The sequence below is a fragment of the Saccostrea cucullata genome, unplaced genomic scaffold (assembly GCF_032062105.1).
Source record: "Saccostrea cucullata isolate Sc308-1 unplaced genomic scaffold, CSIRO_AGI_Scuc_v1 ctg5739, whole genome shotgun sequence".
Taxonomy (NCBI): domain Eukaryota; kingdom Metazoa; phylum Mollusca; class Bivalvia; order Ostreida; family Ostreidae; genus Saccostrea; species Saccostrea cuccullata.
This window is the reverse complement of record NW_026935798.1, coordinates 2,838-29,305: the sequence shown is the minus strand read 5'-3', so window position 1 is coordinate 29,305 and position 26,468 is coordinate 2,838. Positions and strand designations below refer to the sequence as shown.

Here is a 26,468-nt window from a genome sequence, read left to right as displayed (position 1 = left end):
TTAGATCAGACTAATGGTGAACAGTTGGACCCTGCTTGACAGAGACTTATAAAGGATTCAGTACTCAGTGTAAAGGTATTTATGTTTATCCGTGTCTTAATTCAATATAATTCTTCATGTTGATAAAACTAAGACATCATTGATAAATGCCTACATTATAAAATGAGAGACGTGTTACTGATGTCTATAATTGTAGTACAATGTTGTAATTTACAGAGAGATCTCCCTGACTGAGGAAATCCACACATGATTCTGTTATAAAACATCAGGATAAAGAAATAGATGTCTGCTGTCAGTGATGTATAGATTTGTGTTACAGAAATCTGTCACATTGCCAGGTGTTAGTGAGTGTGATCACATTTCACATCAATCATCAGACCGGGTCTGGATCAGTGATAATAAAGGCAATCTCATACTGACAAACACAACAGGGGAAGAACTAGATAGTGCGACAGATATACGTGGTGATGATGGAGTACACACTGTGAATTTTTATGGAGATTTAATTTATATAGACAGTGAATTAAACATCAATAAACGGTCTAAAGATAACAAAGAAAAGACTACAATAATAAAGTACAACAACACGTCACCATGGAGACCAGAGTGTGTTTACAGCCCCCCTTCCACTGGAGACCTGCTGGTCGGGATGTATAGATATGATACAGAGACAGGCAAGGTAGTGCGGTATAACTCCACAGGAGAAAACATCCAGACCATACAGCACCACAACAACACAGGTCAGAGACTGTGTAGAGAACCTAACTACATCACAGGGAACCGCAATGGAGATGTTATTGTGTCTGACTGGTACCGTAATGCTGTAGTGGTGACAGATCGTGACGGTAATTACCGCTTCTCCTACAGAGGTCCTCCATCAGGATCAGGACTAGCACCACGTGGAATCTGTACTGACGCACTGTCACACATCCTGGTGTGTGATTATAACACCGACTCAGTACAGATGTTAGATAGTAACGGTCACTATCTGACAGAGATACTGACACCACAACACGGGATATACAGACCATGGGGCCTGAGTTATGATGAGAATACTCACCTACTGTGGGTAGGGTCACGGTTCAACAACACAGTCAACATATACAGAGTTGTAGATACAGACTCTCTGACTGGTAAGTAATATTGTAGATTGTTTGATTGTATTTTATAATTATAATACTTATACTAATTAATAACACCATTATGTTAGGGGGATTATTTAAGAATAACTAGTTACTATACGAGTACATGTACATGTATATATTCAAGTGTTTACTTACCAGACGAGTGTTTTTAAAAGTTTAATCACAAATGATTAATTAATATGTTAAACAACAAACATGAGATGGTAAAGATAAAGTTTGTGAATACAAACGTGATAAAAAGATTAAAAAGAAGTGATAGATTTACATCCTGTTTATCATTAATTGTATAGTGTCAATGTGTTGTGTGTAGGTCTTCAATCACTGATTCATGTTCATTGATGTTTGGTTCATAGATTTTTGTACAATATACATATAAGATATACTGTCAATGGTGAATAATTACCAACTTTTGAGATCTTGTGTTTTTTTGTACGATAAATAAAATGAGTGAAGTATGATTCATTTTTGAGAAGTAGTTAGTGGATTAAATTTGAAAATCTTTTATAATTATTACAATATCCTTAAGTTTTATAATGTACTTGTATTTAGTTTAAGTAAATTCTACCATGGTTACATTTAAAACAAATGACAATTTGTACATGTTGTACTGATGTTGACAGTTAGATATAGACACCATTGACATTAACACAGTTCTGTCTAGGAATGTTGTGTATTTCTGTAGCAGGTGTTCAGTAAATCTACACTGTGTACTGGGATGACATTTTTTGTATGAAAAACTTCTAGATGAAATATGGAAATAATTGAACAGTATTCAAGTTTAAAATACATAATGAAGTTAAAGATTCACTTCAACTTTATTAACAAAAAGTTAAATTCTAAGACACCAAAGAATACGCCATAAATACAACTACAGTGATAAATTTTAGTAACTTGCTTATGAAAGGGAGACAATTCAATTTTGTATTTGAAGGTGAAGAAAAAAATTAAGTTACCTCCCATTAAGGCATTTCATTATAAAGGTGTAAAAAATAATTCCCGGACAAAAATTAACTTCCTGCCTTGCTTCCATGAAACTAGAAATATAATTTTATTATTACTGCCTGTATCAAATGTAATTACAAGATATGGTGAAGAAGGAAATAATTGTATATATATTTATCATTAGATTTATTCTGTTCATTTGTAACCATATGTATCCCAATTACATGAATTAAAGAGACTGAAAGCCCCTAACTGATAATGCACTGAAAGTTTTTTTATTTGTACACTGTTATACAAGCATTGAGGTCACTGACAGAAATATGTAGGGTTGATTTTTGTGGTTTACACATATTGATACTTGGGGGCTGGAGGTAGGCTGGGGGTATGAGGGTTGGATTGGGGGGGGGGGGTATATATGGTATGATTTCCTAGTCCAAGTTATGTTTTTCATTATTGTGATGTTAGAACTTAAACGAGTGAACACTTATACTGCATACACACTATTTATGAGCAAATAATTGGATTTATACTTTTTACCTCACCTGAGCCGAAGGCTCAAGTGAGGTTTTCTGATCACATTTTGTCCGGTGTCCGTCTGTCTGTCCGTCTGTCAGTAAACGTTTCACATTTTCGACTTCTTCTCAAGAACCGCTGGGCCAGTTTCCAACAGACTTGCCACAAACAGCCTTGGGTAAAGGGAATTCAAGTTTGTTCAAATAAAGGGCCACGCCCTCTTTCAAGGGGAGATAATTGAGAATTAGTGAAAATTTGGTTGTATGTTTTAAAAATCTTCTTCTCAAGAACCACTGTGCCAGGAATGATGAAACTTTAAGAAGGGGAAACATCCTCAGGTAGTGTAGCTTCAAGTTTGTTCAAATCATGACCCCCGGGGGTAGGGTGGGTCCAAAATGACCGACCCAAGTTTTACATAGGAATATATAGGAAAATTCTTTAAAAAAATCTTCTTCTCAGGAACAGCAAAGTCATAATCATGATAATTGCTCATATTTCTATGGAAGCATCCCCAGGTAGTGTAGATTCAAGTTTGTTCAAATCGTGACCCCTGGGGGTAGGGTTGGCCACAATGGCTGACCAAAGTTCAAATCATGACCCCGGGGTTAAGGCGGGGACAAACTTTTGGATTTAAACTTTTCCAAAGTAAACTAATTACTACTTTTTCCTAGCCACAATGCTCGGGTGAGTGATGTGGCTCATTGTCCTCACGATTTTTTTTATTTACGCCCCTTGCCTACCCTGAAAATTGTGTGTGTGTCACGGTTTTGTGTTTTTTTTAATTGGGGAACGGGGTGTCCTTGTAAATTTCATTGTAGTTGTGTGAGAAAATCTTCCTTGACACAAAGGTTGCATACCAAATTGTGGTATATTATAACTCTTATATGTCATATGAGTTTGGCTAAGGTCATCAGTACTTTGTTTAAGTGCATTTTTAATTTAAGGTACATTGGTTATGAATATTTTCTTGAAGCAAGCAATTTAACATTGATTGGTCATCCACGTGATGATTAAAAAGCTTATCATTTGATCTAAGGTGTTATGTGACCCAAAGTTATGTTGGCGAGTTACAGGCAAAATAGAAAATCATCTTTAATATAGTCATACTCAAAGAGTGCTAAGTAAATTATATCTTTAGGTAAAAATAATTATGAAAAATATACTGGTATTTAATATTTTAAAATTAATAATTCTAAAATTGATAGAAGTAATTAATGATAATTATTGATTTATTTCTGTATTGTTTTAATGTTTCGTATACATGTATGTCAATGTATTGGTAACAATAAATTCCCATACAATTACATTTAATCATTGTACAGTAGATCATAGATTTTATAGTAACCTTTTATCAGCACCATTGACAAAATGCACTTCCTTTGTATGTCTTAGCATATATATGATTTAATCACATATATTGTTCTAATAAATGTAAATACATGTAATATCTAGATTTCTTTTCTTAGATTGTCTGGACTCCAAACATTTCTGCTCCAATATACTTCAATATCATAATAATTAATTTGTTATTTTGTTATATTTAAAAAAAAAGAATGATTATTTACAATATAAAACTTTTATTTCTAACAGGACTTCCTCTGGAGAACATCAAATGTAGAAAACATCCCAGAATTCCCCTGGACCAGTTCTGTACTCTGTGTGGTGTTCCCTTGTGTGTGGAGTGTACCAGCTCTGAAGATCACAGCAGACATGACCTCAGAAATATAGAGACATTGTTTGACAGCATTCACAGGATAGAAGGTATGAGTTTGAAGCTGTTTTAGAATTTGATACATGTAGTAAATGAAATATATTTTAAAGAATGACTTTCATTCTGCTTCAATTATCAAATAAAATATTTATTACTGTGACCTTTAACGACCTGAGCCAAACACCAAATGAGTAATCTGATCAACGATTGTAGGCCATCAATTATCTAACTTATTGTCTATAGGTTTATCTGTAACAAACATAAAGGAGGTATATATGGAGATCACTTTGTTATTTGTCTGTCAAGCTGTTCATTTATGTCTGTACGATTATGTCCAAATCAAGATTTATTATGGTGAAACTCCTGTGATCAGGAGTTCGGATCTCGACATCGACTGACCTAGTAAGTCGATAAAATGGGTAGTAAAAGTTCCTTTGCCATGTGCTCGGCACATAAAGTGAAAGTTACAGGTCCTTCGGATGAGACCTTATAAACCGAGGTCCCTTGCAGGGATTTATCTAGCTATTTTGTTTTACTAAAGTTTTATATGTAAAGGGTAGTAATGAGAGCCGCAGGCTTGATCTGAGCGCAGGAGGCGCTAATTTTCTAGTGGATCCGTGGGCATGCCCCTACGGAAAATTTTTAAATAAATGGAGCAAAATCCTGAATTCTTAGAGCTCCTGAGGGTCATTTGTAGACCCTTACAAAGGCCACAAAAACTTCACTTTTGAGACAAAATATTAAATAACAAAAAAAAAAAAAAATTAAAAAAAAATTAAACCAGGTCATGATAAGTACTTTATTTAATTTTTTCTCTCAATATCTATCACAAATAAATTCTGTACTTCATGTCTCACTTCTAACATTGTTTTTGTTGTTACTCCTTTCTTCCGATTTATAGTGATTTAAGCTCCATCTTACTTAGCTGCAATAATGTAGCCCTCTCCGATTTTTTTAATCTGATATTTTCTGGAGAGGGCTACAATTCCATAGCATCTCCGTAATGGTGCAAAAATATTTTTTAAATACGAGCGACTGCAGGCCGAATAAATTGTTTTTACATTCAACTTACTTCTAATAAGACGAAATTTTTATTCACTGTCGACATCATAGCTCGTTACACGCGAAAACCATGCAAAATAAATCTGTGTGATTTCTTCTCGCTTATTCGGCAGCCATGACAGTTCACGCGTGACGTAGGGAGACTTGCCCTTGAAATTTCGAATAACTCAATAAAGCAAATATCGATGTTTATAAATAATTGTAATGAATAGTAACACCAAGCATCGATGGATAAAACCATTCCATGTCTCATTTTCTCGTAAACAGCGATATTTATGCTTAAAATAAGGTAATTCCAAAGAAATCCGCTCCCTATAGATCCTAAATCTCATTGGCTGTCCCAAAATATAATCTGTCAAGGTCAGTAAACATGGCGGATAAATTTAAGTTGTGATGTTGACATACACGAAAAATACTGATATATGGATTGTTCTGTATATTTTTTGATCGATTTATGTCTGGGATAACTACATTTTGGAAGTTCTGGTAAGACATATAAATAAGATAGCCATTTACAGACAATATGAGCCGAAATCCGTGCGGGAGCGAATCGCTCCCGCTCTGCGCCATTATAGAGATCCTAAGGAGTTGTAGCCCTCTCCCAAAAAAAAAAAAAAAAAAAAAAAAAAAATCGGAGAGGGCTACATTATTGCAGCTACATCTTACTCATCTACACTTTTCTTAACTCTGCGATCGCATATGTATAATTTGACATCATGGACATGGCACATGTTTACCGATCAATATCAGATAGAAGCATGAATAATCTACTCTCTCTTTAAAAAGCGTTTGAATGACTAGGATGGTGAATTAGGATATGCTGTTAAACTTCAATCGGACAAAAACGGAAAATTTCAGTACGATGTTTTAAATACTCCTGTTTAATCAAAGAATTTTCTATCTGAAAAATGGGAATTTTTCACCTTTTTCAAGGGGGAAAGGTACAGTTTACCTGCAGTAAAAACAGCCTTGATAAATCCCTGTCTTGTCACGCCAGGTGTTGGCACGATAAAGAACCCTCACTGCTAAATGGCCCTAAGTGCCAAGTTAAGGTCAAAATTTGAAGAATTTCACCGGTATATGGTGACATCTCACATGAGTGAAATATCTCGAATGGGACGTAATACAACATACATTCAATCAATCAATTGTAAGAGTGATAATTTATTAATTAATTTCTAATTAATTAATAAATATCAGATTATTTTGTATTCTATTTGTATATATTTTTATTTCAGCTTATTAGATAAGTGTATGGCCATTCAGGTGTAACAGACAGTGCTACCCTGTTATTTGCCTTTAGGGATATAATTAAGGTCCTGGCCATAAGTTCTATAAGTCATTTGTTTCTATTGGGTTTTAGTTTTGTGTTCTTGTGTTTTATTGGTTTGTCAAATTCCCTCCAAAGTGTTCTTGGTCTTTCTGGTCATTCTTTGTCCAGATTGATGCAGAGAGGTCCTCACTGTTTGTCCCGAGGGTCTTGCTGCACTGTTTATCCCAAGGGTCCCTACATGGGCGCCAAATTTGTAACAGGGTTGATGGTAAATAACGAAAACACCTGTCAGGGTTCGCACTGTTTAATAATAGATGTTATTACTATCACTACGATTATTAAACAGTGCGAACCCTGACAGGTGTTTTCGTTATTTACCATCAACCCTGTTACACAATTATCTGTATATAATTCTTGTTTTTTTGTAGACGGAGATGAACTTTTGATGTGCCTTCTTCTTTCCAATTTTTACAAAATAAACTTGAAAGACGAAAACTGGATGACAAAATATAATTCTGTTGCCAAAAGTTTTCATTTGAAGGAAATCTCAAAGCCATTTGCTCTTAAAGATTTAGAAAAATACAAACCAATCCTGAAACTTAATGAATCAGAGATCAGTTATTCTAATGAGCTCTTCAAAAATATCAGTTTCCTGAAATTCTCAAAGAGGTCTGGCTTTTCTGAAGTTTTCTTGACTGGGGCAGAAAAAGAAAACGTAGCTGAGTACTGTAGATCGTGGAATTATCGGAGAAGAGAAGATGAGGTTTGCTGTTGGTTACTACCAGATAAAAATGAGGAATTTTTAAAACGTCTTGGAGAAGATATTTTCACGCACCCAACGATGGCGGACCAGTCATTCCATGAAGTTGTATTTAAGAAAGGTAAGTCTATTTTCAGCCGGTTACTCAGATAAAATTTAACAAAAGGAGTAAATGAATTACATGTATTTGTCTGTGATTTCATCTATAACTATAAATATAAGCTTATAGATCTTATTTATACCCCCCGCAAACAAAGTTTGGGGGGGGGTATATAGGAATCACCTTGTCCGTCTGTCTAGCTATCTGTCTAGCTGTCCGTCTGTCTGTGCAAATATGTCCAGTCCATATTTTTCTTCCAGAGGAATATTAAAATCTACTACTTCACCCAAAGTTTGCTTATGACGTAAGGGTGTGTCATGACCTTGACCCAAGGTCACTTAAAGAAGTTCAAGGACAATGAAAGAAAAATTTCATTATTCGTGTATCTTATGGATAAACTTGGTAAGTTCCCATTTCACACAAAGATTGCCCATGACCCAAGGGTGTGTCATTACCTTAACTCAAGGTCATTTGGGTAACTTCAAGGGCACTGGAAGAAAAAAAATTCATGATTCGTTTCCGGTCCATATCCATGATCTACAGTACTTTCTTATGAATAGACTTGGTAGGTTCTCATTTCACACAAAGATTGCCCATGACCCAAGGGTTTGTCATAACCTTGACCCAAGGTCATTTGGGGGAAATTTCAAGGTCACTGGAAGAAAAATTTTATGATTCGTGTCCGGTCTATATCTTTCTTATGGATAAGCTTGGTAGGTTCTCATTTCACAAAAAGATTGCCCATGACCTAAGGGTGTATCATAATCTTGACTCAAGGTCATTTGGGGAAGTTCAAGGTCACTGGAAGAAAAATTCATGATTCGTGTCTGATCCATATCTTTCTTATGGATAAACATGGCTGCTTCTCATTTCACAAAAAGAATGACCATAACCCAAGGGTTTGTCATGACCTTGAACCAAAGTCATTTGAGGAAGTTCAAGGTCACTGGAATTAAAATTTTATGATTTGTTTCTGGTCCATATGTTTCTTACGGATAAACTTGGTATGTTCTCATTTCACACAAAGATTGACCATGACCCAAGGGTTTGCCGTAAATTGCACCTTTTTTGCATTAGGGGATCTGTAGCATTATGGTCTAAGACAAATATATAAAACTGTAATGCTACAGATCTGCAGCTTAGTTCTGTTTTACTAGTATTTTGTCATTACAGTTGGAATACCAATGCAGATCATCTTAAGGGGAGATAAATCTGTAAAGAATTTCATTGAGAATTTAAAGAAAGGGAGGACAACCATGTACCATGCCTCTGGAATGATAATAGGGTGTGCTGGTAGTGGGAAAACAACATTGTTAGAGAGACTGAAGGGCATTGACCTGGAAGAAATAAAGAAAAATATCAGTTCAACCAGAGGAGTCGATATCCACACAGATGTCTTTGATGTGAAGGATAGCATTCAAGGTATTCTTTATTCATTGTTTTCATTGATTGTGATGAATACATGTATAATTAAATTGTATGATGGAATTGGATCACAGATCATTTCAGTAGAGTCATATTAAGTCACACAGTATGAACTTTTTGAAAAAAAAATGACTAAATACTATGTAAACAAATGGACAGAATTAAGCTCTTCTGAGCTAATTGCCCACAAAAGCGAATGTTATGGCTATTGTGTAGTATATGTAAACTTTTTTATTATATACCCATCAATTTCCTTGTTTTTGTTTTTGTTAATTTTACAGAGTTTGATCCGATTTTCCGGATCACCTTACTGTGGTTCGATGAATCCATATCACCCCTCTCTGAAACTGATGACGAAGTACGCAAAAATATGACGTGATTTTTCTTGCGCGTTAAAAAGTCCCTTGTTATCATGCTTTGTTTTATGGATAAATAATATACAATTGATCTAAAGTTTTATTCTGCTATATTTAGCTAGTTATAAGGGGGTATATAATAAGTTTATCATTATAACAGTAACTTGATCCGAAGAGCCGTATCACGTCTCGTTGACAGGCGCAGATCATCAGATCAAACTCAACGCTTCGCGTCTCGTTAGATCTGATGATCCGAGCCTGTCAACTCGACGTGATACGACCCTTCGGATCAAGTTACTGTATAATATACAGTGGCTGGAACGTTATTGTTGACAACTTACACGCACGATCCCGTTACACGAACGATTCCGCACGATTAACGCACGATAAAACCTGTTACACGAACGATCTTTCACGTTCACGATTCTACACGTTACACGATCTTACACGATTGTTAACGCAAACGCACGATTCTTCACTCAAAATAGTTCAAAATATTTAGGAATCAATATTTTCAAAACGAAAAACGGCTTAATACTTATTTAAAATTTCAAAGAATTATCAATATTATTTCATAGACTTTGAACCAAAAATGGAAAATGATATTTCTGTAACTAAATATATGCAAGACTTAATATTTTAGATTTAAAATAATTATTTCTAAGGTAATTCTCCAATCAAAAAACAGATTTTGTTCGTTCTATTAGACGATGTACATGTATGTGGGTCGTATTATTTGATTGAATTGAATATCATGATATGCAGAAAGGGGGATACGATTGAACAAAATTGGCAGCATGGAATGATTTAAATTATAATTACTATTTTTTTCCTTATGTTTCCAATGATTAAGTGTATGAAAAACTTGCCAATTATTCAACTTTTTTGTAGAAATTTAAAATTAATTAATTACAAATAGGCTAAATAGATAAACACAGATAATCAAAACTCCCGAAAATCATGCCGTGTCCATGTATATTTGTCGACTAACTAGTTATGTAAGCATTGAGAAATGTTTATTTCTTTGTAAAAAAAAAAATATTTATTTTCAATGAACTGATTTCGAGATTATTTTCACCACAATAAGAAGTAAATAATAATAATTAAAATCAGATTTTTCAAAAAGGCGTTAAATATTTAAGCACGGTTTATCACAATATTGATCGCGCTATTTGACGAGAACTTAATATTGTACGACTTACTATATTGCTTGTTTACGGGCGATAATTAGTTCGTTCTGCATTCTATTATGTAAATTGCACTTTTTCATTTTATTTGGATTTTAATTAATAAATTAAGCAAAACAAACAAGGGTAATGCTTATTTTACAAATATCATTCCGATAAAAACTTACAAAACGAAATTTACACGATTCTTAACGCACGATCTCGCACGATTAAAAACGCACACGATTGAGTCTGATACACGAACGATCTTGCACGTTAAACGAACGATCACTCACGATACACGAACGATTCTACACGATTGGTTTGTCAACAATAACGTTCCAGCCACTGTATATAGTTATATGATAATATATAGCTCACCGGAGCCAGAGCTTATCTGATTAAAATTTATCCATTTTTCTTGTTGTCAATGTTGTTGTTTAAACATTTTTTACAATTTAAACTTCGTCTCCAGAACCACTGAGTCAATTTCAACAAAATCTGATTTTGTTTGTTAAACATAGGGCCCCACCTTCTTTCAAAGGGAGACAGATTTTTATGCCCCCCTTCGAAGAAGAGAGGGCATATTGCTGTGCTGCTCCTGGTTGGTCTGTTCGTCCACTTAGTTTCTTTGTAACATGAAAAAAAAACATTAAATATAAATATAAGAAATAAAATATCATTTAGGTCACCTGAGCCACTCAGGAGACCTACATGTATTGCTATCTGTTTTCGTCCATCGTCCGTCTTGTGTCGTGTGTTAACATTTGAACATTTTCGGTGTCTTCTCTGAAACCACTGAACCAATTTCAACCAAATTTAGTATACAGCATTTATGGGTAAAGGGGAACAAAAATTGTGAATTTTTATGGTCCCTGCCCCCATTGGGGCTGAGGGATAGAGCCAAAACCACTAAAATTAATGAAATCTTTAAAAATCTTCTTTACTCCCGGACATCTTGCAGTCAAACTGATGGCATAAATGTAATAAGAATTTAGTCCTCTACCAGAATTGTGAAATTCATGGCCCCAGGGTCAGGGGTTCTAGTGCTTGGGTGGGGCTATATAGATTATATAGTGCAATTGCATTATTTTTAGCTCACCTGAATCGAAGGCTCAAGTGAGCTTTTCTGATCATATTTTGTCCGTCGTCCGTCCGTTTGTCTGTCCGTCTGTAAACTTTTCACATTTTCGACTTCTTCTCATGAGCCACTGGACTAATTTTAATCAATCTTGGTACAAAGCATCCTTGGGTTAAGGGGAATACAAATTGTTAAAATGAAGGGCCAAATCCCCCCACAAGGGGAGATAATTAAGAAAAGACAAAAATAGGGTGGGGTCATTAAAAAATCTTCTTCTGAAGAACCACTGGGCCAGAAATGCTGAAACTTATGTGGAAGCATCCCGGGGTAGTGTAGATTCATAATTGTTCAAATCATGACCACAGGGGGTAGGGTGGGGCCACAATGGGGAATCAAAGTTTTACAATGGGGAATAAAAACATCCTTGGTAGTGTAGATTTCAAATTGTCTAAATTATGATAGTGGGGTAGAGTGGGGTCACAATATGTATTACAAGCGGAAATCTGGTAAAGAACGGAATGGTCAAAGCTTCTCAGGCGAGCGATGTGGCGCATGGGTCTCTTGTTATTGAAAATCTTCTCTGCTCCTGTGTATAAAATAATCTAACTAAGTACATGGTTACATATGTGACAGGCAAGAGAGCCTCTTCCAAATTATTGAATTTAATGGCCACAGGATTTGGGGTTCTGGAGTTAGGGCGGGGCTCTTTTGATTATTATAGTGATACTACATTAATTCTTTGAAAATCTTCTTCTCTGCCCCTGGGTATTAAATAAACTAACTAAGTACATAGTTATGATGGGCAAGAGTGCCTCTTCCAAAATTGTGAATTTGATGGCCCCATGGTTGGGGGTACTGGTGTGAGGGCAGGGCTCTTTTGATTATATAGTAAAATTTGGTTATAGCGAAGTCACTGGGACCTATAAAACTACTTAGCTATACCTATATATATATATTTGATTAAGGAATTTGTTAAATTTATATACCTGGGGATCCAAGATAACTTATCTGTGAATTCCATGAATTCGCAATAATTGTGGTTGTACTAAACGAAATTTGCTGTATAGTGGAAATACATTAATTCTTTGAAAGACTTCTTCTCTGCTTCTGGGTGTTAAATAAACTAACTAAGTACAAAGTAATGATGAGCAAAATTGCCTCTTCCAAAATTGTGAATTTTATGGCTCCTGGGTTAGGGGTTCTGTTGTTAGGGTAGGGCTTTATTGATTATTAGTGGAAATACAATATGGGTACAGTCCACTAATTGTTTTCCCATAGGCGACAATGTTAACGTTTCTTCTCATAGCGATGTCCCTAATTTTCGTTCAGAAGTGAGTGACCCCTCAAATCAAAGCACATCAACTTGTCTTTCCTTGGTTAAAATCTCGAGGTGGCATGTCAGATTCGTTTTCCGGCAAAATGCGTCTGTCTGCGGGAACCTCTAAAAATGAAAGTGAAAGTAGGGGAATTTCAGAATTATCACTGGCGTTATAATACACAAAATAATTCAGCTGATCTTCTCGATAAATTACATTTTCAAAGCTTTTTTGGTAGGAAAGATACTCTTTATCAACAAGTGTGAGGCTCAGTTCAGTACATCTGCCCAATTTTTTTTATGCAAGTCTGCAAATTAAGGAACTTGTAATTTTTTCTGCACTACTTTCTTCTCCTACCGATTCTAAAAATAATTAGTGGGATGTACCCAATATGAAAAAGCATTTTTTTGATTTTACAATATTTCACACTGTTTGTCAATCTAGAGCATAAGTAGAGACATCATGCCAAGTTTCATGAAAATTCAACAATTAATCAAGATTTTACAGCATTTACAGTTCTAGGTGTTATATCCTTAAAAAAGGCTTCAATCTAGCCAAAACTGCACCCAAGTTTTAGGTCAAATTTAAGCCTATTAACACATTTATACCATTCTTAATCAACTTCATAACTTCAAATACATATAGTCAAATCATAATCAAGCACTTAATTGGGTCAATTTCACTTTTTTTAAAAAATTAATGTATACTGAAGGGAAAAAGAAACGCAGGGTAAACGTTTGAGGTGAATTAAATTTGTTTTTCTTAAAATACTTTTTAGTTTTCCTATCTAACTTTTAAAATCATCTTTCAAAAAGATATAACCAAATTCTCATATGATTTTGTGTAATTATTCATGAGTTATTGAAGCTCAAATGACGATACCCCCCAAAAGGGAAAATCGAAAACTCTCATTATCTTCAATGTCCATCTTGTGCATCTGTCAGAGTCTTATTTCTCCTTTGCATCGGATTTCATCAGAGTGTTTATCTTTTAAACCCTGGCTATATTTAGCATGGGTAACCACGCAAAAAAATAAGTCAAACGACGCGCGCATGCGCCAGTGAGAGGAATACAACAGTAAGTTGACTGGCTCAAAAAACCTAATTGCGGAATTGTTTTCTTTCAAATTTCGTATGAAAGTAATGATTATAATCGTGTACACTATAAATGGCTGTTTTTGTGGTAGTAAGGTGGCGATTTAAGAGATGGCAGGATGAATAACCCGCTCGTTACATGGCTCTGTTCCGCGTTAACGTCAGCGTCACGGTTGATTGAAATCCACTCCAGACCCTCTCTGACAACTGCTAAAAAGTTTTATTTGGGAAAATTTACAAGAGACTGCTTAGTAAACCGTTGTTGCCGTTTTCATTAATTAGGCAATTCAAAAACAAGACCCCATTGGACTTCCGTAAACTGTGCCAAGATTGCAATAAATTCATAATGTCTCTTAATATTGAAAAACGATGTGCATACCTCATATGCATCAAATAATGCAACAAGATTTGTGAACAAACACGTCGTTATCAAATTGCACTTGTTTTGGGCTTTTTAGCGTTTTCCCTACGTGACGTCATAAATTTTACGGTTGAGTAATTCTGAATACTGATTTTGATGCACAGTAACTAAATTTCCCATCTGACCAATTTTCGTAATTTTCGGTCGTGTGGTCAAATTTTTATCGACAATTATGCTACCCTGCGTTTTTTTTTCCTTTCAGTATATTTTCGCACAAAATATGACCACTTTTCACCCTCTAATTCATAGTTTCTCCAGAAATGACAAAAAAATGAAGTTAACAAATACCCCGAAAGTAGTAAAATAAAAAAGAACTGATTATTTCCTATCCATTGATGTATCATTCATGAAATTTGGTCCATGAATAAAAAAGTTATAAGCCTTTATAATCCTATATAGAATCATTTGATTCAAAGCAATTTTTATACCAATGCAAATTTACTCATCTATGACGTCACAATGACATCATAATAATGGATAGCTCAATACATGTGTATCATTACTTTTCCCGTACTTTTTATTTAAGACAAAATCAGTGCTTATATACTATTATTAACTTTAAAAAATAAAAATATGTGGTTTTGCAGATTAAATAAATAATCCACTAAAGTTGTTTTGTTTCCATGGTAACCATTTTGTAATTTGTAGGAAAATGAGACAAAATTTTGAATTTCCTGACAAATCGCATAATGTCGACTGTCAAATATTCATGAAACTTCAATTCTTATATCCGTGTAATCTTAATAATGCATAATTTACAAAACAAAGATGTAGATCTAATTAATTTGAAATTCTTAAATAAGAAAAAATCTATATAAGTGCAAAATGTATATAGCAGTGCATGTACAGATTAGTTATAGCTAAATACTTTCACATTCTGATCACCTATTAAATATGTAAATTTCCTCACCCCCACCCCATCCCCCACTTCAATGAATTTTTTTTTTAGAAAACTTTAACTTACACATTTTGCCGACTGTCACATTTTGCTGGTGCTGTTTCAAGATGTATTCAAATGGGCATGCATTTGCTGGCCAACAGTTTTAAACACCATCTGCATGGACCTCATGTTTTTCCTGTACCAATCACCATGAACCTAAAAAAAAAATCAATACAATAAATGGCACAATATCACATTTGCAGACAGACAGACACATAGACATTCAACACGTACAATTTTACCATATTCCTTTTATGCCCATTAATTGAAATTAATTAATTCAAAAAATGATTAATTGCTCCCACCTGAAATCACACTGTTTTCATTGGTAATTAAGTTAATTCAGCAGAATAGGTAAAAATCATGTTTTACTGACAATAATTGTACATTCAACAAATAAATGTAATGCAATTGCTAAAAAATATGAGAAAAATCAGTTAATGTGCATGTTCACACACATCGCTTAACTCCCAGAGAACTGTAACCAGCTTCACCGCGCAACTGATCTGAAATGATGTATGTCATGTGACGTGCCGATCATCGACAGGTTCCAATAAACATTAAATTGTTATTTACAAATATTGTACTAAGGTATACCTCTTACCTCCTGTGTAAAATACAAATGCCCATCACCTATATACTGCTAAACATTGCACTGAACAGTTTTGATAACTTTCTGCTAAGTCTACTTTCACTTCGACCTTGACCCCAATTGAATACCGATCCCGAACTCATTTGTGATTTTTTGTGTATTGAAAATAAACAACAGTGGAGCATGTACATCTAAATAATTGCTTCTTAGTCAAATTATACATTTATGATTCTGAATAAATAAATTATATAAATCGATACATTTAATCTACATGATACATGTGTAAACAATGGGTGATACATGTATGAGCATGTTGACTGTTCAGGGGGGGGGGGGGGCTAGACATTTTAATTATGAATCAATGTTTTTAAAAATGTGTATAAACAATAAAAGAATTGTTTTTTTCATTAATTTGAACAATTGAAAATAATAGAAAACACCAACTTTGAAATAAATTCAAGATTTATGACATCTTTCACTTACTTATAGGCTTCCTAATATGGGTACAGTCCACTAATTGTTTTCCCATAGGCGACAATGTTAACGTTTCTTCTCATAGCGATGTCCCTAATTTTCGTTCAGAAGTGAGTGACCCCTCAAATCAAAGCACATCAACTTGTCTTTCCTTGGTTAAAATCTCGAGGTGGCATGTCAGATTCGTTTTCCGGCAAAATGCGTCTGTCTGCGGGAACCTCTAAAAATGAAAGTGAAAGTAGGGGAATTTCAGAATTATCACTGGCGTTATAATACACAAAATAATTCAGCTGATCTTCTCGATAAATTACATTTTCAAAGCTTTTTTGGTAGGAAAGATACTCTTTATCAACAAGTGTGAGGCTCAGTTCAGTACATCTGCCCAATTTTTTTTAATGCAAGTCTGCAAATTAAGGAACTTGTAATTTTTTCTGCACTACTTTCTTCTCCTACCGATTCTAAAAATAATTAGTAGGATGTACCCATATTTCTTCAAAGATCTTCTCTGCTCCTGGATATTAGATAAACTAAGTAAGTATATAGTTACATTGAGCAAGAATGCCTCAACCAAAATTTTGAATTTGATGGCCTCTGTTTCAGGTGTTTTGTCATTTGGTGTAATGGGGGGGGGGGGCTCATTTGGTTAAATAGTTAAAATACATTAATTCTTTGAAAGACTTTTCTTTTGCTCGTGGGTATTATGCCAAAAATATACCGTAAGTACATATATCTATGATGAAGAAAGGTGCATCTAGCAAAATGGCTGATTTTATGCCCCCTGAGTCAGGGGTATCAATGGGGGGGTGGGGGGGTTACAAAGTCTAAAAATAAATTAATGCTTTCAAATCTGCTCTTTAGTATTTATCAGCCATTTATGATGAAATAAAATTTATGATAAAATTTCTAAAATTTTGAAATATGAGGCCCCAGTGTCAGTGGTTCCTGTGGGGTGGGGTGCACAACTGGTTATAAAGTGAAAGTGCATTTTCTCTCCATTACTGATCTACCTCTGGATATTAAGTAATTAGAGTATGCATGCTATGTGTATAATTATGATAAGCAATGGTGCCTCTTTCAAAATTGTGAATTTCATGGCCTCAAGTTTAAAACACGAACCAAATAAAATTGTTGGAAAGTTGTTACATGATACTCAGGTGACCTATAAGGCCTTGAAGGCTTCTTGTTTAGAGTTTCATTGGGTTATGACATGAAGTCGGTACGTGATCAAATCTACTATACTGCCTGAAAATTTGATCACATGAGCGACTTAATATCATAAGCCAATGAAACTCTAAAAAATGATATCTTATTTCTTGAATAAACATGGATCATACTCATAAGATATCTGTGAATATCATTATTTTGAGTTCAGTGCTCATAATACATCTACATTATATTTTTAGTTGCATATTTATTTAATGTAGACTAGAGGTCTATTTGCAGGGACAACAAAGTGAGAAGGCCTTAAAAATGTATTCGTTTTTATTTACAGCAAATTCTTCAAGCCAACAACAGCGCTTTAAACTTAAACTTGACAAAAAAGATATGCCACTGAGTGTTCTAGAACCTCATTCGCAAAATGCAGCTGATGATGCGAAAACGCAGGGGAAAATGGAACCAGTTGATGATGAGGGTCATGCGATTAAAGTATCAAACAGTGGACAGATATCACAAGATGATACCAACATTAAAACTACCTCATTCTCTCCACCACAAGGTGCCATGTCAGCTTCAAATTTAGCAGAAGTTACGAAGGAAAATAAAGATATTCTTGGACCAAATAATCCAGGAATTTCAGGAAATTTGCAGATTGATGCAAAAAACATTTCAGATAAGAAAATTACAATGACTGACTTTGCAGGACAGTGTGCATATTATGCCTCACACCAGATTTTTCTGAGTCCACGGGCATTCTTCATTCTGGTGCTGAATATGGAGAAAAAGTTTGATGATACGGTTGGAGGAGAGGTGTGTTGTCAGGAAGGCTCCGTTTATAAGGAATGGACAAACAGAGGTAAAATTTTAATTATTTTTTCAAGGCACCACCGCATTAGAACTGATAAAACATTATTTCATAGATAAATGTTATGGACATATAATCAACTTTTTTATGTTTTCTGAACCTGTCTGCACATTGAATTTGGAATTTTTAGGTCACATGAGTAAACTCGTCGTACGTCAATCATTGGTTGTAAACTTTTGAACATTTTTAGCTTCTTCTCTGGAACCACTGAACCATTTCAACCAAATTTGTTACATAGCATCAATGGGAGAAAGGAAACAAAATTTGTAAATTTCATGGTCCCTTTCCCATGGGCAGCAAACAGTCAAACTGTTTGCACAATTGTAATCAGCATTGAGTTCTCTACCAAAATTGTGATATTCATGGCCCCTGGGTCAGGGGTTCTAATGTTAGGATGGGGCTACATAGATCATGTAGTAAAAGTTCATTATTTCTTTGAAAATTAAATCTAGAAGTCTCGAGTAAACTCAGGTGACCTATTGCTATCCGTTTTCGTCCGTCGTCGTGCGTCGTTTGTCGTGTGTTAACATTTGAACATTTTCAGCTTTTTCTCTGCAACTAGTGAACCAATTTCAACCAAATTTGGCACAAAGCATCTATGGATGTAGGGGAACAAAAATTGTGAATTTCATAATCCCTGCCCCCTTGGGACGTGAGAAGTGGGACCAAAGCCACTAAAATTAATGAAATTTTTAAAAAAATCTTCTTTACAACTGGACAACAAGCAGTCAAACTGTTTGCATGATTGGAATAAGCAATGAGTCTTCTACCAAAATTGTGAAATTCATGGCCCTGGGGTCAGGGGTTCTAGTGCTAGGGCGAGGCTAATTAGTAGGTAGTGAAAATGCATTATTTCTTTGAAAATCTTCTTCTCTGCTCCTGGGTATCAAATAAACCAAGTAAGTACATAGTTATGATGAGCAAGAGTGCCTCTACCAAAATTCTGATTTTTATTGCCCCAGTGTCATGGGTTCTGGTGTTAGGGCGGCGCTCTATTGATTATATAGTGAAAATACATGAATTCTTTGAAAATCTTCTTCTCTGCTCCTGGGTATTAAATAAACAAACTAAGTACATAGTTATGATAAGCAAAAGTGCCTCTACCAAAATTTTGAATTTTATGGCCCCAGGGTCAGGGGTTCTTGTTTTAGTGTAGGGCTCTAATTATAATGATTATATAGTGAAATGCATGAATTCTTTGAAAATCTTCTTCTTTGCTCCTGGTTAATATGCTCATGATCTAATTACATATTTAAGGCCAGGATTTATTTATTTTTAGTTTTACAAACCCTCCGCTCAAGGTTTTGAATTTTCAGGAAAAATAAAACATTATTTTTCTTTCCGATGTCTAATATGAGTCAGGATCGAGATTTCAAATTTACAAACTGGCACTTCCGGTTTTACGATGGGTAAATGAAGCTAGATCTGAGAAGATAGCTGGGTTTAGTGTAAAATTCATCGATGAGTGCCATTCAAAACGTTTCAACCGTTCAAAGAACAAATATACTGACGACTTTGTTGCACAATGACATGCTGGTGAGATAATTATTTATTCGTTTCAAAAGTAACTGTAAATTATTTTTCTCCCACAGGTCTTTAACTACCCGTGGTAGCTATTGCATATTGCCAGGGACATTGTTTAGGTCTCTTCTGTTATAGCTTACAATCTAAGCATTATTTTTCAGAAAAGGGTTGCTTATGCATTATTTGTAATGAATAAAACTATGGGAGAAGTGAAGTCAATTTGAGGAAGAAATAAACAATAACAATAACCTTAGGAAATTAAAAAAAAAATTAAACTATTAAAAGGCAAGAATATATACAAATATATGCAGGCATGTAGCATCATTTGTATCAGCCAGAAAAATTGTTTTACACTCAGTTAAAAAATGTTGACCCTACTCCCCAATACTCCCTGTGTGTTTTATAATAGGAATTATAATTTTAGGCATAAAGTAAATTTTAAAACAATGTCTACACATTCACATTACACATATTAAAAAAAAATGAATATATATTGAAAGACTTTTATAGAATTGATTTTTAAAAATATATTTTGATCAACATTACAAATTTATATAACTGGCCCAAACTGGCAGATGATGAAATAATCAATTAAATGTTCTACTTTCCTATTTGTAAGCATTATGTGCCCAGTGGTAAGGAGCCTATTAGGATAGCATAAAATGTACAAATGTTAATAATTGATTTAAAAAAAATTATTTCCTTTTTTATTCTTATGTTCATAACTAAACCTAAGCATAAAAAAATGCTGGCCTTATAATGAAAAAAGGGGCCTCTTTCAAAATAGATAATTTCAGGGCTGCTGGGTCAGGGGTACCAGGGGGGTTCTTTTACTTAAATTAAATTATTGCTTTGAAATCTGCCCTTTGATAAGCAATGGTGCCTCTTTCAAAATTTGTGAATTTCATGGCTTTTGATTTAAAACACTAACCAAATACAATCGCTGGAAAGTTGTTACATGATACTCAGGTGACCTATAAGGTCCATGGGCCTCTTGTGTATCTTAGTGTAGTCTACTTGTGTGCCAAGTAATATTGAAATCAAACCAAAACTGTAGAAGGAGTAGCGTTTTATAGAAATTTCACGGAATTTTTTTTTGTAACCATGGCAACACCGTTCACAGAAATCCAAAACCAATGCACAATTTATGTATCTTAGTGTAGACTACTTGTGTGCCAAGCTATATTAAAATCAGACCAAAACTGTAGGAGGAGTAGCGTATTGAAAATTTTTTTACAGACAGACAGCTAGACAGACGGACGGACGAAAGACACCTTACTATCGCATAAGCTCTTCTGGTCTCTGACAAGTAGAGACTAGTAGAGCGAAAAACTAACCAAGTAAATAGTTATGATTACCAAGAATGCCTCTTTGAAAATTATAAATTTCATGGCCCCTGGGTCAGGAGTTCTGGTGTAAGAATGGGGCTCTAAGTGTTAGTCCATTATTTATACACTGAATTGACGACGGATTTATTTTTTTCCCATTATTTCCTGATCATGACAATGAGCACACGGAGGGTGTGACGGGTCAGCAGGGGATGCTCACTCCTCCGTGGCATCTGATTCCACCTCTGATGTTTCGGAGGTCCGTGTTTGCTCTGCTCTTATTTTGTATATTGTTTAATGGACTTTGAGATTGAATACTGTTCGTAATCTCCATATCCTTCTTCATAGTAAAAATACATTAATTCTTCAAAGATCTTCTTTGCTCATATTAAACAAACTAAGAATATAGTTATAATAAGCAAGAGTGCTTCTTCCAAAATTGTTGATTTTATTACCCCTGGGTTGGGGGTCGTGGTGTTAGAGATGGCTCTATTGATCATATAGTGAAAGTGCATTAATAAATTCCTAAAAAATTTCTCCTCTGCTCCTTGGTATTAAATAGATTAACCTACTATATAGTTATTATCAACAAGATTGCCTCAACCATATTTTTAAATTGGATGGCCCCTGTCCCTGGGTCAGGGGTTTTGGTGAAGCGGGGGTTGATTATATAGTGAAAATACATTAAGTGTTTAAGATTCTTCTTCACTGCTCCTGTGTATTAAACCAATGAACTATGAACATTGTTATGATAAGAAAGGATGCCTCTTCCAAAATTGTGAATTTCTTGGCCCCTGGGTCAGGTGTTCTGTCATGATTTCCTGCAATCTGTCTTAATGAAAACTCTTACAGCGGAATGTGTCTTTGATAGCTCTACTGGTCAGAGACCAGAAGAGCTTATGCGATAGTAATGCGTCCGGCGTCCGTCCGTCTGTCCGTCGGTTTGTCCGTCTGTCTGCCCGTCTGTCTGTAAACAATTTTCCAAAATGCTACTTCTCCTACAGTTTGGGTCTAATTTCAATATAACTTGGCACACAAGTAGACTACACTAAGATACATAATTCTGTGTATCGGCTTTTGATTTCGATGAACGGTGTTGCAGTGGTTACTAAAAATAGAATTTTCTGTGAACTACTTTAAAATTGATAATCCTCCTACAGTTTTGGTCTGATTTCAGTATAACTTGGCACACAAGTAGACTACACTTAGATACATTATTCTGTGTATCGGGTTTTGATTTCGATGAACAGTGTTGCCGTGGTTACTAAAAATAGAAATTTCTGTGAAATTCTTTCAAAATGCTACTCCTCCTACAGTTTTCGTCTGATTTCAGTATATCTTGGCACAAAGTAGACTACACTAAGATACATAATTCTGTGCATCGGTTTTTGATTTCGATGAACGGTGTTGCCTTGGTTACTAAAAATAGAAATTTCTGTGAAATTCTTTCAAAATGCTACTCCTCCTACAGTTTTGGTCTGATTTCAGTATAACTTGGCACACAAGTAGACTATACTAAGAACATAAAGAGACTTTATCAACGATCATTATTTTATTTATTGCTGTTTATAAAGTTTCAAATCCCAGCTACGTAAGTACTTTCTCTTCCTTTGCTATAAGTTCAAACCAGTAGAGCTTCAGTCTCGACAGAGACTTCTGGTTTTTCAGATTATCTTGAGTTCTGGATGAAGTCCATACACCAGTACAGCAGTGATAAGGCTCCTGTCATCCTGGTTGGTACACACTGTGAGAATAAAACAGAAGAGGTATATTTCTTGATAAAAATCATCTTTTTACTTCAAATCATGATACATGTAACTATATGCATTTTTAGCTCTTCTGAGCCAAAGGCTCAAAGAGCTAATGCTATGGCCATTTGTGCTGTGTATGTTAACTTTTTAGAATATGGGCCATAACTCAAGAACCCTTTGACCAATCAGTCTCAAATTTGTCACAGTATCCATGGCCCAAGGGCTACCATTTATAGTAAAATAATGGTTGGGACTCTTAAACAAGAGGAGATAATTAGCAAAACAAAAAAGGTACTAGTTGCTAAAAAATCTTCTCCAGAACCACCAGGCAGATTTTCACCAAACTTACATACAAGGATTAGGATATGTCAAAAATTAAAAATTGCACGGGGAATAACCCTGGGGCAAAGGGCGTGGTCTCAAGGTCACTTCAAAGATTGACTTTAGATTGACCTAAATCTACAATTAACTAAAGCCGTTTATATTTTGTTTACTATACAGACTAGGATCATCAAATCTTGTACGTTGATGCATCTTAGGACTCCACATCATGTAAAATCAAAAGTAGGTCACTATGACCTACTTTTAAAATTTTGCGGTAATTTGTTTTCAAATTGAATTGAAGGCATATTTTGGACACTTTGAGGCCTATGATCATCAAACTTTGTCTTTGATGTATCTTTGGTCTTTGAACAACGTCAACTTAATAGTAGGTCACCGTGTCCTACTTTTTGAACTTGATGACTTATCCTTTTTAAAACATTTAATCCCATTATTTCAGACACTGAGAGGTTTAGAATCATCAAATCTTGTAAGATGATGCATCTTGGGACCTAAAACATATTTATGAAAAAGAAGGTCACTGTGACCTACTCTTTGAACTTTGCAGGCCTTTGTTTTCTAATTGTTTAAAAGGCATTTCCTGATTACCTTCACACCCACGATCATAATACTTAATCAGGAGATGCATCTCGGGACTTCAAAAAATGTTGACATAAATGTAGGTCACAATGACCTACTTTTGACTTTTTATGGCTGTATTTAAGTATCTTTGGTATTTTGTGGCTTAAATTTATCAAACTTTGTGAGTTGATGGATCTTGGCTTTTCAGAGAGTGAAGACCAAAAAGTAGGTCACGGTGACCTACTTTTGACAATCAATGACTTTATTTGAGTGTCTCTGGTACATGTGGTATGTATGGACTTAGAATCATCAAACTTTGTCAGTTGATGTACCTTGGATTTTAAGAGAATGTCTACTTAAATAAAAAGTAGGTCACATTGACCTACTTTTGACATTTAATGGCTTTATTTAAAGAAATATGAACTGCATGTCTGACATTGCAATTCTTTTTTTTCTAATTTGTAATTAACTATTGCAATGACAGAAAAATAAAGCATTCATAAACTTCTTTTGTTTATTTACGCGATGGAAGAACTTTTTATAAGCCTTGATTGAAGCAAAATTGAATTATTATTGTCCTGTACAATAAAGCTTTCTTATATAATACTTTATATTTGGTAAAACAGAAATATATCTTATAAATCATTTTTTAAAATTTTTTTTGGCCTTATTGGTCATAATGGTTTGAATTACACACAGATGAATCATAATAGCATATTTCACCTGCAAAATTATTTTTCAAAAATGCAGCTCATATTACTGTAAGTACCTCTGGATTTTATTGGTTAAGAATCATTAAACGTTCTTAGTTGATACATCTTGGGTTTTCAGAGAATGCTGACAAAAAAGTAGGTCATGGTGACCTACTTTTGAATATTTCAGGTATTTATTGGCTTAGAATCATCAGACATTGTCAGTTGATGTATCTTGGGGTTTCAAAAATCATCTTCTTAAAATAAGGTCACAGTGACCCACTTTTGACATTTCATGGCTATGTTAAAGTATTTTGAGTACTTATTTGCTAAGTTTCATCAAACTTTGTCAGTTGATGCATATTGGGTTTTTAGAGAACGTACACAAAAAAAAGTCAGTCACAGTGACCTACTTTTAAATAGATTAAATACTTATTGGCTTAGAATCTTTAATATTTGTCTTTTAATGCATCTTGAGTCCTTTGAGGACTTCAATCTTGAAGTAGGTCAATTTGACCTACTTTTGTTTTTTTTTGTTTTGTATATATAGCTTTATCAAAATATCTTCAGTCCTAATTGGCTAAGAATCATCTAACTTTGACAGTTGATGAAAGTTGGGTCTAACGATACTTAGGGTTAGAGACTTCAAATGAAAGTGATAGATTGACTGATTGTATATTGTTTAACGTCCCTCTCGAGAATTTTTCACTCATATGGAGACGTCACCGTATGCCGGTGAAGGGCTTCAAATTTTGACCTTTACTCGGCACTCAAGGCCATTGAGCAGTGAGGGATCTTTATCGTGCCAACGCCTGCCGCTGACACGGGGCCTCGGTTTTTAAGGTCTCATCCGAAGGACCCGCAACTTTCACTTCAAAGTGCCGAGCACATGGCGAAGGAACAGTTGCTACCAATTTTAACAACTAGGTCAGTCGCGGCCGAGATACGAACTCACGACCTCCCGATCACGGAGCAAGCGCTCTACCGACTGAGCTACCGTGAACGGTAAAGTGATAAATTGTTCAATTTATCAGAAGAGCGATTCAAGGCCGTTGGGCCTCTTGTATTTAGTCAGATTCTCATATCAATTGTATAAAAAAAATTATTGAAAAATCAGTGAAAGTTGAAAATGGATGTTATTGTTGGAAAGGTGAGTGTACTGTAATGCCTCTGTAGTAAAATAATTCTGATGAGGTCATTTGAAAAAGTAAAGAAACATGACATTTTTTTGGTGTCCCATTTTAACAAAATAAGCCCTTATTTCTCTCTTCTTTATTTAACTCCCTATGCAGGAACTTGAAAAAAACTAAAGGCATCTGTACGTGTGAATAGAAATTTTCTGCAAAGGAAATTTAAATATTTGATTATTTTTTAGCTCACCAGAGCCAAAGGCTCTAGTGAGCTTTTGTTATCAAAATTTGACCGTTGTCTGTCGTCGTCGTTGTTAATGTCGTCTTTGTAATCTTTTCACATTTTCATCTTCTTCTAAAAAACCACTAGGCCAATTTCAACCATGCTTGTCATAAAGTATCCTTGGGTTAAGGGGATTTAAAATTGTACAAATGAAATACTACGCTCTTTTCCAAGGGGAGAGATTATTATAAAAAGAATTAATGGTATCATTTAAAAATCTGTTCAATAACCACAGGGCCAGGAAAGATGAAATAGAAGTGAAATCATCATCAGGAAGATTAGATTCAAGTTTGTATCATGAACCGGATGGGGCAACTAAGGGAGATCAAATTTTAACATAGGAAAAATCTTCTCAAGAAAAACAAAATCATGAATGGACCGGACACAACCCTAGTGAACCCGAAGTGGACCCCAAGTTTGCTTCTTGGGTACACTCAGGGTCCTCTTTGGTTTCACTATCAGA

General features: G+C 34.8%; 1 protein-coding gene and 1 long non-coding RNA gene across 2 annotated transcripts; one reads left to right on the top strand and one right to left on the bottom strand.

The window, feature by feature from the left end:
• On the top strand, nucleotides 1–23,401 carry LOC134243798 (uncharacterized). Its single transcript, XM_062726031.1, has 7 exons — nucleotides 1–75; nucleotides 217–1,133; nucleotides 4,191–4,361; nucleotides 7,075–7,527; nucleotides 8,680–8,928; nucleotides 17,864–18,385; nucleotides 22,915–23,401. The coding sequence occupies exons 2-7, from the start codon at nucleotides 299–301 to the stop codon at nucleotides 23,160–23,162; spliced, it is 2,478 nt and encodes an 825-aa protein (XP_062582015.1). The 5' UTR covers nucleotides 1–75; nucleotides 217–298; the 3' UTR covers nucleotides 23,163–23,401.
• On the bottom strand, nucleotides 12,781–16,765 carry LOC134243797 (uncharacterized). The gene is made up of 3 exons (XR_009987113.1): nucleotides 16,381–16,765; nucleotides 15,330–15,461; nucleotides 12,781–12,975 (listed from the first exon to the last, which is right to left on the bottom strand). It is a non-coding gene; the product is annotated as an uncharacterized LOC134243797 (long non-coding RNA).
• Nucleotides 23,402–26,468: the final 3,067 nt, after the last annotated feature.

Excerpts from the sequence above, each read along its gene's own strand:
- LOC134243798 (XM_062726031.1), top strand. The coding sequence starts at position 299 with ATGTATAGATTTGTGTTACAGAAATCTGTCACATTGCCAGGTGTTAGT. Across the intron at positions 4,362-7,074 it reads CAGCATTCACAGGATAGAAG|ACGGAGATGAACTTTTGATG; the intron begins GTATGAGTTTGA and ends GTTTTTTTGTAG. Across the intron at positions 18,386-22,914 it reads TAAGGAATGGACAAACAGAG|ATTATCTTGAGTTCTGGATG; the intron begins GTAAAATTTTAA and ends CTGGTTTTTCAG.